A 13,144-nucleotide genomic window follows, 5' to 3' on the forward strand; every position below is an offset into this window, starting at 1 on the left:
AGGTAGGGTCACCAGTGCTTTTCCCATTTAAAGGTGCACAATATAAGGGCTAGTCACCTTCAAAGAAAGGAAAAAGGGTTCCACAATGTACATCTGTATGACCATCTGCCTCTATGGGAGCCTACAGTCACATTCCTGCCTCATTTTTTTTTTTTTAAATCAAAACATATTTCCTTTGTTGTAATGAAAACCCATGCAAAGCAGCCAAACTGCATACATACCCAATAGAAACCACAAAACTGGTCATCTGAAAAGTGTTGTCAAGTGCCCAAAATAGGTTTGGGGTTTAGGTTTGCTTTTTGTGGGGGTGGGGGTGGGGAGGAGAAGAAGGATAAGATATTTTCTGCTCTTTAGATGCGGGCTCTTAGGTATTCTGGGTAACAATTTAAAGGAAAATGCTTCAGTCAAAAGTGACTGACTTTCACCTCTGTAACACCAAATAGCTGGTGCACTAATTTAATGCACCATCAGGAACAATCGTTCACAGGACTGGGCTTAAATATGACTTAATGCAATGCCTCTCATTTCTACACGGACTCCATGTGCTAAGTACCCAGCTTCTGTGCTGCCGCTTGTACACATGCTCCTCCTCTTTCATCACCTCCCTGCTTTCATTTCCATGCAGGGGGAGGCGGGGACTTTAACCGGCTTCCCTTCTAGCCAGTGATCCCGGAAGCATTTCAACCCAGTACACAGCCCTTCTGGGTCACGGAGGGGCCTTTCCCATTCCTCCAATTCATCTCCTGTTCCTGTCAGCAATGCTACCGTGCTCCTCTGCTGGGAGAGTGCAGCTGGCTCTCCTGTTAGGCACCTGTGTGTTAGGGAGCAGCTACAGTCTGCAAGGTGAGTTCATGTGTCCAAGCATGTCTTGCTCCACCTTTCCTTTCCACCTCCCTTACTCTTTACACTCTTTCTTGCAGCAGAGCTTAATAAATGCTGCCTGTCCCCATTTAATGACTCTTTCCCCTTCTGTCCGGGCATGTCTTCCCTGACTCTCGCCAACCCTAAAAATCCTTCCTCTCCCAAAAAGACTTGAAATACTGCCTTAAAAGGAATCCTCAACTGCCTGAAAACAAGGAAGAAAGGGCCTGTCTGCTCCCTTTTAAATACCTTTGAAGGAACAAGCATCAAACTCTTAAACTTATCCCAACAGTTAGGTGAAATGAGCAATGTGAAAAGCGACCAGCACCCCCTACCTCCAACCTTTGGAAAAGTTAGATGAGAATTCCATGCCTTCACTGGCTCTAAAGTGCAAGATCCTCCTGGATTCCCCACCAAGTTCAGCTCTAGATCTGATGTTTGTGGGGTGCCCCAGTGGCTGCTCAGTCAGACTGGTACCTAATTCTCAATGACTATTGTGATGCTGGGGAAGGTAGGGGAATTCTGTTCCTACTCATCTTCCCTTCTTCCCACCCCCATCCCCAAACTTATTTCCTAGCTGTAAATGTCTGGTAACTTCCCCACCCCGATGTATTTTTCCCTTCTCTCCCTTTCTGAAGGTTTGCACAGTCATTTCTACATATGTTAACACAGTATTTACCCTGGGCCTGCCCCTCTGGGGAGGGGCTGCTCCTTTCAGAGTTTCCCTAGTGAATCCTGGGTCATTTGATGCAACTGAAAAGTGACAGACCTTGAATACTTCCAAAGGAGATGTCCCCGGTGGCCTGAAATCCTGCATGTAAAAACTGATGAGCGAGACTAGATGCCAGGAGTGAATACTCAACTCTCACAACTCAAAGCGATACCCAGGAATGCCTCTCTGTATAAATTGCCATCAGACAACACCGAGTCTGATCTAAAGCAATAGATTGAGCTGCAGTTGTCTTCAGTGAACCCTTTGCAGTGTAGATTCTCTAATGCTTCTTTCACAGTAAAACCTCTCTTTACAAAGTCTTTGTGCATGTACAAAACTTTCATAGGGCAGATCCAGGCTGTGTGGGCTGAGGGCATTTTGTGCCACTACTCTGATTCCTTTATGTGGTTAATCTGTACCCATGCAGAGGGGCTGTCTTTCGGATAGCAGTATCTTTAGCAGCAGAGGTCCTGCCATGTATATTAGGAATCTCTTTTCTTAACTCTCTGCTGCTTTATCGCCTGTGACACCAAGAGTGAGTCACTTAGCCTTTCTGCCTCAGTTACTCCAGCTGTAAAATGGAGATAACAATACTTATTTGTTTTCCTCCTAGGAAAGTAGAGAGAACTAGTGCATGGATTTTTCTCAGGGATAATTTCATTGATTTCCGTGGAGTTACACCAGGAATAAGCGCAGTGCACTCTGTGCAAAGGATTTTCAAGATACAAAGCACTGTCTAGGTGCTAGGTATAATTCTCAATCCTCTGTTCTCCTCCTTCCCCAGCATGCAAACATCTCTAGCAAAGAACATACGCACGCCAAGATTGTATTGTGACTAATTGTTATATTGGATCACATCTCTCATAGCTTTTGAAGATGATGGAAACATGGTACAACTGCCTGGCGGGAAGTTCCAAATGGGAACAAATTCACCTGATGGTAAAAATGAAGGGCCTCTCGAGGCGGTGACAGTGAAGTCATTTGCTATTGACAAATATCCTGTCACCAACCGGGATTTCAGGTAAGGCCCACGCTTAGCATTTGCTTAGTTTGAAGAGAGTGGCTGGCGCAGGGTGGTGGAGACTTTCACCTGTAGGCTATTGGGCTGGGTAGTGACTGAAGCCATCTTTGCTGGGTTTATCTTTGTTGGCAGCATCAGCAGAGAGGCCAGTGACTGATCATAGAGACTGAACTAATCTGCAATGCCTAGAGGTGATCCCACCAGGTCAGGTACATTGGCAGAGCAGCATCTGAACTTGCACACCTACTGCCAGCACTGTACCTGTTCTATGGATTAAGGAAAACCAATTTGAATTTTCAAGGCTGAGAATCTCACCATATTCATGATCACTCAAAATGTCTGGAATATTATAAAATCCTGCAGAAGGATGTTAACATTTTACTTTTAGCTGTTTGCAATACAAATGGCTTTTCAAACACTCTGGGAGGCAAACATTTCTGTTGAGAAGAAACGATAAACAGAAAACTCACTTGTGATTATTTTAAGTTAGTTAGCAAACAGGTCCTTTCCAGCTGTTTGGGGTTTTACATGGGTAACATATCAAAGCATCATATTTTATTTTGTACTGGATTTGTAAATACTTTGCTTTGTTGTTCTGTTATGAAACTGCAATATACTGCAGTCAGAGGATGGATATTCCATTTTCCCACTGAAGTATGTTACTCTCCATAATGCACAGTCATAGAAGTTGGGCCATCTAATGACTAGATCCTAGCTGTCCCTCTATTAATACTCAATTGCGTCCTATAATATATTTTATAAGGATTGTACAAAGCACTAGAACAGGTATTGGAGGGACTATCCTGCATTGGCACAGAGATGATTCTGATATCTTCATGAGTCCTTTTTGGACATGCTGCAAAGCTCATCTTGTTTCTCAGCTATTTTGGGAGGCGATAGAACGCAGATTGGGAGGGGTTATTCACTGCCCTGGATAATTAAATGTTGGGGACAGATTTGCAATAGTAGCAGTGGATTTAAGTGGTTGCATGTGACTTTTGTTCAATGTGAATTTTTGCAAAGTGAACTCACAGCTTAGAATGGGCACTTGGAGTAACTCTGCTGGTTTGGTTGGTTGGTTTCTCTTTTGGGTTGGTTTGTTTTGATAAATCTAAATAAAGAAACTCAATAGATTTATTTTTTAAATATTAAAAAAAAATTCACATCAGGATAGCAGTTCCATGCAACCAATACAAACTGGGCCAGTTTCATCTCTAAACCTAACTCCATTGAGCTGATTGGATTTACATCAGGGATGGATTTACACCAGGGGCTCAATAGACTATAAATGGTGTGAATAGCTCTTGTAAATTGCATTTACTTTTATCAACTTACTGTGCATGTGGTGTTAACCTTGTGGGAGTGCTACCCAGAGACCTATATCTGACCTGTTCACACCAGGGAGTTTGTTCGAGAGAAGAAATATAAAACAGAAGCAGAAGCCTTCGGCTGGAGCTTTGTCTTTGAGGATTTTGTATCCGAAGAGCTGAAAAAAAAAGTGACCCAAAAACTGGAGGTAAAGTCCATTTGGAGTGTGTAAAGTGACATGAACAATATGTTATGGGGTTGATTCACAATGGTGAAAAGAGGGCTGTGATGTTTGTCCTCAGAACGGAGTGGTGTCGGGATGGTGGAATAAATCCAAGCAGTCATTCCTGAAAAGTCGACCATTTATTGTTGTGGCCTTATGTGAAAAAAGGAGGCGTTAACGTCAGCTCTAGCCAAGTGCCCAGAAGAAGGGATGAAGCCTTTGGAACGTTTAGGCTCCACACCCCAGGGAGTAGGAGGGAATTGGACTCCTCACTGAGGAGTTTTTCACTTTATTTTCTGACCATGTTACTTTATTTGTTTATCTTGCTATAAACATTCTTCCCTGAGGGGGGGAAGGCCTTGTTGATTGCAATGGGCATTTTTTTTTTTCTGCTGAATATTGCCACCAGGTAATAACTAGTTTAATATTTTTGCGTTTTCCCTGCCTGATTCTGCTCCCATTGAAACCAAGAGCAAAACTCCTGTTGACTCCAATAACAGCAGGATTGTGCCTGACGTGATTTAAGGCCCCAGTCTGTAGCCTACTTTGGACTCTTTGCAGAGTGCGCAGTAGGGTCTGCTCGGCGAGTATGGAGAGAGCAAGGCATCTCCTGATATTTATCCATCAGAACTAAAAACAGGGAAGCCTACATTTTTAAAGGAGTTTTTTAAATCCTGAATTTTCTTTTTAAAATCAGATGCCCCCTGGACCGTACTTATGAGCTTTATAGAAATGTCTTTAAAATGAACCAGCTGCTCATATCCAGCCACAGAATCTCACCCTACCATACCCAACTCAAAAATACTCCGCCTTACTTCGCATGCTGTGGAAGGGGTTAAGCACTGAGAGTTAAGGCTTGGGGACGATTAGATGGCAGGATTGTGTTTTAATCTGCTCTCTTTTCTTTTTCTTAGTCCGCCCCTTGGTGGTTGCCGATTGACAACGCATTTTGGCGACAGGTGAGCAATCCTTCGAAGGAGTGAATTGCAATCCCATAGGGCTTCAGAGACTCTCTGATTTAGGGGCTGAACTTCAGTGGGAAAAAGAAACGGCATTAATTACAATGTTAGCGATTCCACTCACATAAAAGATGGAAATTGAGAGTTAAGTGCAGAGGCTGTGATTTTTCAGAGGAGTCTCCGGGAATTAGATGTTCAAATCTCCCATTGCAATTTACTAGGCGGCGGGTGCCTAATTCCCTTAGGCTCAATTGAAAATCCATAGCAGAGTCACTGGCAAAAGGAATGGTAATCAGAAGGGCTGATGACCAGCAGTTGAGGACACTGGCTGCCCTCCCAGCTGTGCACTGTTCTTGTCTACTTTGTTTATATATTCAGGAAGCGCTGTGATTGGAGAAGTTCTGCCAGCTACCTGGAAGTGATCACAGGCCACAGTTGATCTGCAGACCTGTTTGAGATCATTGTCTAGGGCAGGGGTAGGCAACCTATGGCATGTGTGCCAAAGGTGGCACGTGAGCTGATTTTCAGTGGCACTCACACTGCCTGGGTCCTGGCCACTGGTCCGGGGGGCTCTGCATTTTAATTTAATGTTAAATGAAGCTTCTTAAACATTTTAAAAACCTTATTTACTTTACATACAACAATAGTTTAGTTATATATTATAGACTTATAGAAAGAGACCTCCTAAAAACGTTAAAATGTATGACTGGCACGCAAAACCTTAAATTAGAATGAATAAATGAAGACTCAGCACACCGCTTCTGAAAGGTTGCCGACCCCTGCTCTAGATATAAACTCCACTATCAGCCATGCCTTTCTAGCAGAGTAGATAGAACTGGTGTCTGTGTGTTACGCAAGTCTGAGGTTCTATCCTTAACTGAGACAGATGCATATCCTCCAGTCTTTAGTACGATTGATTTCTACGAAGTAGTCAAAGGCAAGGTGCTCTGTACCATGTAGAAAAGGATGCATTTCCAAATCATGCCGAAGTTCAGGGTATGACCTTCTATACATTAATGTGAGGCAGGCTGGCCCAGTATTTCGACCACCAACCTAATACTTGGGTTCAATTCCTTCTTCTGTCACAGACTGTCTTAGCTTAATATTTATCATTTGTACCCTCCCTCCTTCCAGAAAGTTGTCTTGGGCTAATGAAAGTTTTTGGTGTTAGTGTCCCCAGATTTTTCTCACCCCCTTACCCACCACCCCCACCCCCTGATTTCAAAGGTGTTGCCACCTTAGCTGACCAGCCATTGAACTATACAAATATCCCACAGGTAGAAGCACCTGAAGTCCAAGATTCTTGTATATTTCAGTTGCCTTACAGATAGGCAGAGCAAAGTGGGTGGTGGTAGATGATGTGTCTAATCGTAGGCCTACCAGACTCTGTACTGTTCCCTGTTGTTGGGTTTATTTTACATAAAGTTGTTATGGCTCAGTGAAAACCTGTTAAATGAAATTCTCCTCAGCCAGCAGGTCCAGGATCTGGGATAAAAACCAAGCTGGACTACCCAGTGCTACACGTGAGCTGGAATGATGCACAGGCATATTGCAAGTGGAAAGGGAAGAGACTCCCTACTGAGGCAGAGTGGGAATTTGCTGCAAGGGGAGGACTAGAGAGTATGTAAGAAAAGCTCTTTGAACTGATCTCTTTCAAACCAAACTAAGTCATCAAATAATTATGATTGATTCGATGATGGGATGTCCTGTGATGGCAGGGGACAGGACTCAATGACCCAGGAGAGGACTTGTATTCCTAAATAATGAATTCCTACCAGACTCAAAGCTCTACCTTCCCCTCTGCTGGGGGTTCTGGTCTCCGTAGGGAGATGAGGGTGGAAGTCAGATTAGATGATCCAATGGTCCTTTCTGGCCTTAAAACCCATGACTCTATGAAATAGGTACATGAATACATTTTGGAGCCATCTCTCTGATTAAAGCTCTGGGGGCCAAATTCTCTTCTCAGTAATGAGAGCTGGGTCTGGCCCTTAACGTTCATGCTTTGCAGTGCATTCCGCCAGGGATAATGGGCAGTCCGGGAGGTGACTACAAAGATGTGCTTTGCCTGAGGGAGCTGGATGGCATTAGTTGCTCAGTTATGAGGCATGGCCCTGAGAAGTGAACTTGGCTTGATCTTCTTACAAGTGAGACATGAACATCAAAGCTTGCGGAACTCGTTGCAGCAGGATGTCATTGAGGCCACTGGTGAAATCCTGGCCCCGTTGTAGTCAAACAGGAGTTTTATCACTAACTTCGATGGAGCCAAGACTTTGCCCCAAGAATTTAGGAAGATTCACAGGGGGATTGGGTGTTTATAGGGATAACAAGAATATCCAGAGTTATAATAGTTAATACAAAACTTAAAAAAAAAGAGTTTGGGAAAAAGCCTCCTGCTGCAAGGTTTAAACCAACCTCTATTTGAGATTGAGATGTGACCTGCATGTGGGGCAGATGATCTCCCATCTACCTACATGGAGTTTCTTGCATCTTCCTCTGGGGCATCTGGTGCTGGCCACTGTCAGAGACAGGATATTGGACCAAGTGGACCCATGGGTCTGATCAAGTCTGTCAACGCCTGTGGTCCCACAGGTTTTTTTGGTAAAGGAAGAGACATTAGCTCTGACATCCGGGTCAAATACCAGCCCCAAATTTAATGTCCAGCCTAAAAATTCCCCCTGCATTTTCAATCAGATACTGCTGTGAAGTGAAGAGGAATATTGTATGAAGTCAGCAGTGTCCTACTCCAGAGGCAGCTGTGTTTTAGTGGTGGATGAATTGATCTCCATGTATAGGTCATGTCTGTAAATCTCTATGCGCAGAAGCTGTGATATTTTTTTTCCAAAGGAGTCTATGGGAGCTAGATGTTCAAATCTCCCATTATCAGAGGGGTAGCCGTGTTAGTCTGGATCTGTGAAAGCAGCAAAGAGTCCTGTGGCACCTTATAGACTAACAGACGTCTATACATGTGAAATTTAGTAGGCTGTGGGTGCCTAATTCCCTTAGGCTCCTTTGAAAATCCCTGCCAGAGTAACTGGCAAAGGGAGTGGTAATCAGAAGGGCTGATGACAAGCAGTTTAGGGCACTGTGTCCTTTAGAGTTAAAATGTTTATTTTTAAAACCAATGCATGGTTTCCTTTTGAATATAAGAACGTCCATATTGGGGAGACCAATGGTCCATCTAGCCCAGTATCCTGTCTTCCAACAGTGGCTGGTGCTAGATGCTTCCAAGGGAATGAACAGATCAGGGGAATTTATCAAGTGATCTTTCCCCTGTCATCCAGCCCCAATTTGTGGCAGTCAGAGGTTTAGGGACACTCAAAGCATGAAGTTGTGTCCCTGAGTGTCTCGGCTAATAGTCACTTCCTCATTTACTTTCTCCACACCAGTCATTATTTTATAGACCCCTATCATATTTCCCCTTAGTCGTCTCTTTTCTAAGATGAACAGTCCCAGTCTTTTTAACCTCTCCTCATATGGAAGCTGTTCCAAACCCTTAACCATTTTTGTTACCCTTTTTCCAATTCTAATATATCTTGAGATGGGGTGACCAAAATTGCATACAGTCCTCAAGGTGTTGGCATACCATGGATTTATATAGTGGCATTATAATATTTTCCATCTTGTTATCTATCCCTTTCTTAATGCTTCCTAATATTCTTTTAGCTTTTTTGATTGGTGCTGTACATTGACCAGATGCTCTCAGAGAACTATCCACAATGACTTGTAGCTCAAGAAAGATCTTGAACAGCAAATTTAGACTCCCATCATTTTATGTATAGTTGGAATTAGGTTTTCCAGTATGCATCAGTTTGCATTTATCAGCATTGAATTTCATCTGCCATTTTGTTGCCCAGTCACCCAATTTTGTCTGCTCCCTTTGGCACTCTTTGCAATCAGCTTTGGACTTAACTATCTTGAGTAATTTTGTATTGTGTGCAAATTTTGCCATCTCGTTGTTTATACCTTTTGCCAGATCATGTATGCATATGTTGAACAGCATCAGTGAGAAAGGGTAAAGCTGACAGTTCCTACTGGTGTCCTGGTTTGATCAGGAAGGAAATAATTAGTCCCACCTCTTTTTTTTTTTTGACAGGCAGAGTATATCCTTGGGGGAACAAGTTTCAACCAAATCGTACAAATCTCTGGCAGGTAGGGTCTTAATACCATCGTGCCTGTGATGGGTTGTCTTGATGGCTTATTGATGAAGAAAAATGTCCTAAAGCGACCTAAGGAAGCATTTAGCTAGTAAATCATACTGACTTGTCTTCAAGATATTGAACATCAGCTGGTAGGACTGTCAGGTCAGTCGTTAAATTTACCACCATTTGAGACTCTCCCCTCACCTCCAGGATTTAGAATGTAAAGATACTTAACCATAAGTATTTAATATTTATCCAGAATATCCTTGCAAGGCATCAATCTCACCCCACTCTCTACTGCGGAAGCAGAATCCAGATTCCTCAACATTTGCGGCTGTTGAGGTTCAGAATTTCATGGGGGAGGGATCTCCCTCTTTAGGACTTTGAATGGTTGAGCTATTGCTTGGTCATATTGAAGTATCTTCACATTATGTGATTTACAACTGTTAGACAGTTTCTGTTATTTTAAGCATGACGAGATTCTGTAAAGTGCAAGCCCTTTTGCTCCTTTCTATGCCATCCTGGGTGAGGTAGGTTTGTTTTCTTACCCCTGGTCTACACTGGGGGTTGTGGGGGACGCGATAGACTAGACGCGATAAATCGACCCCCGCTGGATCGATCGCTGCCTGCTGATCCAGTGGGTAGTGTAGACATACCCTCAAAGTAAAATCCTCTCTTCACACAGGGAATCTTCCCAAAGATCGATATGGCAGAAGATGGTTACCACGGCGTTTCCCCAGTGAACGCATTCTCTCCTCAGAACAACTATGGTATGGGCTAGTGGGCACCTTTGCCCCAATTTGCAAATGAATTCTTTTGTTAATTTCAGTTTAGAAATAATAAAATAGAGTCTCGAGATTATGGCGGGAATTTAAAAACTAAATGGAAATCGAGTTTCTTGGCACCTAGAAATGATGATGCTGGGAGCATTGAGATCTCTGAAGGCTGTTGAAATTGGCTGATGTTGGCATCATACATTTTAAGGCAAGAAGCGCGACATTGCAGCCAATGATTTACAGTAATGATACTTGATCGCTTTTTGCCCTTCTGTAATGCCTTTCATCTGAGACTCTCAAAGCACTTTATCAATATGATCTGATTAAGCTTCACAATGCCCTTTTGCGGGTAAGGAAGCATTATTACCCCACTAAACAGATGGTCGCAGTGAAGTTTAGTGATCGGCCCAAGGTCACGGTGAGTGTGTGTAAGAGCTGGGAATACAACCCAGAGCTTCTGGTTCCTGGTCACCTGCTCTAACCATTAGACCATCCTCTTCTGATGGCATCTTAAACAACCCTCACTGCACCAAAGTGCTTCCAAAGGGGCTTTGTATTGACAGTGTATGTGTCTCCTATGATCCTGATGAGCAATTTCTACATCTCAGGGCTCTATGACCTGTTAGGAAACACCTGGGAATGGACTGCATCAGAGTATCAACCTCGTGGACCCATGTCAAGGCAGGGTGCTCAGAAAATGCATGTCCTGCGAGGTGCATCTTGGATTGACACAGTAGATGGATCGGCCAATCACAAAGCTCGTGTTACTACTAGGTAAGTTTACTTACTGCTGTGGACAAGTGCTATTTTGCACCACATTGGGGGCTTATAGTAACTTAACCTTTACTACATAGATTTGTTTCAAATTATTTGCTGTTTTATTTTTGCTATTTAAGAATTATTTACTTTTAACTAATGTGAAGACTACTTTATTATTATTAATAATAAATCCCTAAACACTTCTGTATGGACAGCAGCCAACTCTGGAATGAAGGCTAGATGCCAGCTAGTATATAACACCCAATACAACAGTGAGAGAAGGAAGGGAAAATATCATAAGGATAGAAATTATAACAATGAAGTGTAATTAATGGTGGGAAATAATGTTCATCTGTTTTAAATCATACAAACTCATTTTTGTCATCAGTTATGTAAATTACGTAATTTACATAATCTAAATTAAATTGCTTTGCCTTCCTTCTCCATATTAATTGTCAGAAGATGTCACATAAAAAGCCCGGTGGAGGAACTGCATCACTCATCAGCCCCTTTGCAGCAATTCTGTATGTTAAGGGCCAGATTTTTCCAAATGCTCTGCTCCCATTTAGACCCCTAATTTAAGTGGCCAGATATTTTTTTAATTAGCACAGTATGTTGATGGCTGAGTTATTCTGAAAATCTGGCCACTTAGGTGCCTAAATTGGAGCTGGGCTCTTTGAAAATGGCGCCATGTGTCAGTATCATTTTAGGCTTGGATGCCTTTCTGGAAGATGTGCTTTAGTCAGACAGGTTAGTGGGCTCAGAACAGGGATAACTATGGCCTGTGTCATTGAGGGGGTCAGATTAGAGAATCTAATGGTCCCTTCTGGCCTTAAAATCTGACTGAATCTACATCGGAGGGTTTTTTGTCCTTTCCCAGGATGGGAAACACCCCAGACTCCGCCTCAGATAACCTGGGTTTCCGCTGTGCTGCCCAAACCAGGAAAACGGAGAGTAAAAAAGAGCTGTGATGACATCACGTATCGGAATGATCCTGAGACTTTTTTTCTCCTGTGGAGATGCCAGCGATTCCCTGCAGCTGTGTTGGACTGAAGTTTGGCAAATTTTAAAAATAAACATTTGCTACTCTTGTTCGGTGTCCGAGTGGAGGGTTTAGACATTGAGGGTGGTTTTGTCAGTTGTCTCAATTCTTTTTGACTTTTTAAGAAGATGCTGCTGCTGCTGTCTTTTCAGCTAACTTCAGCTATCCATCCCCGTGGGCCCAATCCTGCAAACACGTACACACATGAGTAGTCCCAGGGAGACAGATGAGGCTGCTCATGAGTCAACTCTTGCAGCCTTTGCTTAGGCTCTTACTTGGCTAAAATTCCCTTTGGGGGGGAAAAAAACTGGGAGTTTTGCTTGAGTAAGGCCTGCATGGCTTCGTAAGAGTAAGAACCACTTGTGTGAGTAAGGGTTGCACTTGTTCTTGCTGGTAACCAAGAGAGACAGGTGTGGGCTGAGTCAGAAAGTCCTGAGTTCTAATCCCAGCTCTGACTCAGACACACTCTGGCTTTGCTACACTACACTCTCTCCCCCTATAATTCTCCATGGTCACAGCTCCACCTGCACCATTGTACACCAACCACTGGTGTTTCAACCACAGCTCTGAGCCCTGTTCCACAACACAGGGTCTTGAATCACAGAAATGTAGGGCTGGAAGGGACCGTGAGAGATCATCTAGTCCAACCCCCAGCACTGAGGCAGGACCAAGTAAACTTAGACCATCCCTGACTGGTCTTTATCCAACCTGTTCTTAAACCACCTTCCTTGGAAGCCTGTTCCAGAGCTTCACTGTTCTTAGAGTTAGAAAGTTGTATTCTCAGTAAATAACCTAAATGTCCCAGCCCCGTGCCAACGACGAGCCTCCACAAACATTCCCAGGTTTGCTATCATCACCCATGCTGCAGGGGTGGGAAATTTTAGGAAGCAAGAGCATTGTAGACACAGCCCAGGAGACCTGAGGCTGGTCACTTGTCGCCAGATTGTCAAAGCTGCAGATGGCACCTAGTGCGATTTTCCCAAAACACCCCGGCATCTCACAGCTGTTGATTTAATTCCCATTTTTAAATCAAACTCCCATTGGTTTAAGGGCTCCTATCTCCAGCTTTAAGTGCCTAAATACCTCTGACAATCTGCCCCTTAACCTCAGCTCTACCTCAGTTTCCCCACCTCGAAAACAGGGATAATAAAACCTAGGGGCTATTGGGAGGATCAATTACTTAGTGTCTGTAAAGCAGCTGACTATCAATGCTAAGCATTAAGGCTGAGGTTTACAAAAGGGGGTGAGCTAAAGGCGTTAGACAGCTAACGCCCATTGGCATCCCGTGGGAGTTGGGCACCTAATGCCTTAGGCCCCTTTGCAAATCCCAGCCTAATATTATGT

General features: G+C 43.4%; 1 protein-coding gene across 1 annotated transcript; it reads left to right on the forward strand.

Annotated features, from left to right (window-relative positions):
- Positions 1 to 697: 697 nt before the first annotated feature.
- SUMF2 (sulfatase modifying factor 2) lies at positions 698 to 11,873 on the forward strand. Its single transcript, XM_044994114.1, has 9 exons — positions 698 to 843; positions 2,441 to 2,594; positions 3,996 to 4,110; positions 5,040 to 5,084; positions 6,554 to 6,704; positions 9,178 to 9,233; positions 9,909 to 9,993; positions 10,608 to 10,773; positions 11,639 to 11,873. The coding sequence occupies exons 1-9, from the start codon at positions 759 to 761 to the stop codon at positions 11,727 to 11,729; spliced, it is 948 nt and encodes a 315-aa protein (XP_044850049.1). The 5' UTR covers positions 698 to 758; the 3' UTR covers positions 11,730 to 11,873.
- Positions 11,874 to 13,144: the final 1,271 nt, after the last annotated feature.

The sequence above is a fragment of the Mauremys mutica genome, chromosome 19 (assembly GCF_020497125.1).
Source record: "Mauremys mutica isolate MM-2020 ecotype Southern chromosome 19, ASM2049712v1, whole genome shotgun sequence".
NCBI classification, from domain to species: Eukaryota; Metazoa; Chordata; order Testudines; family Geoemydidae; genus Mauremys; species Mauremys mutica.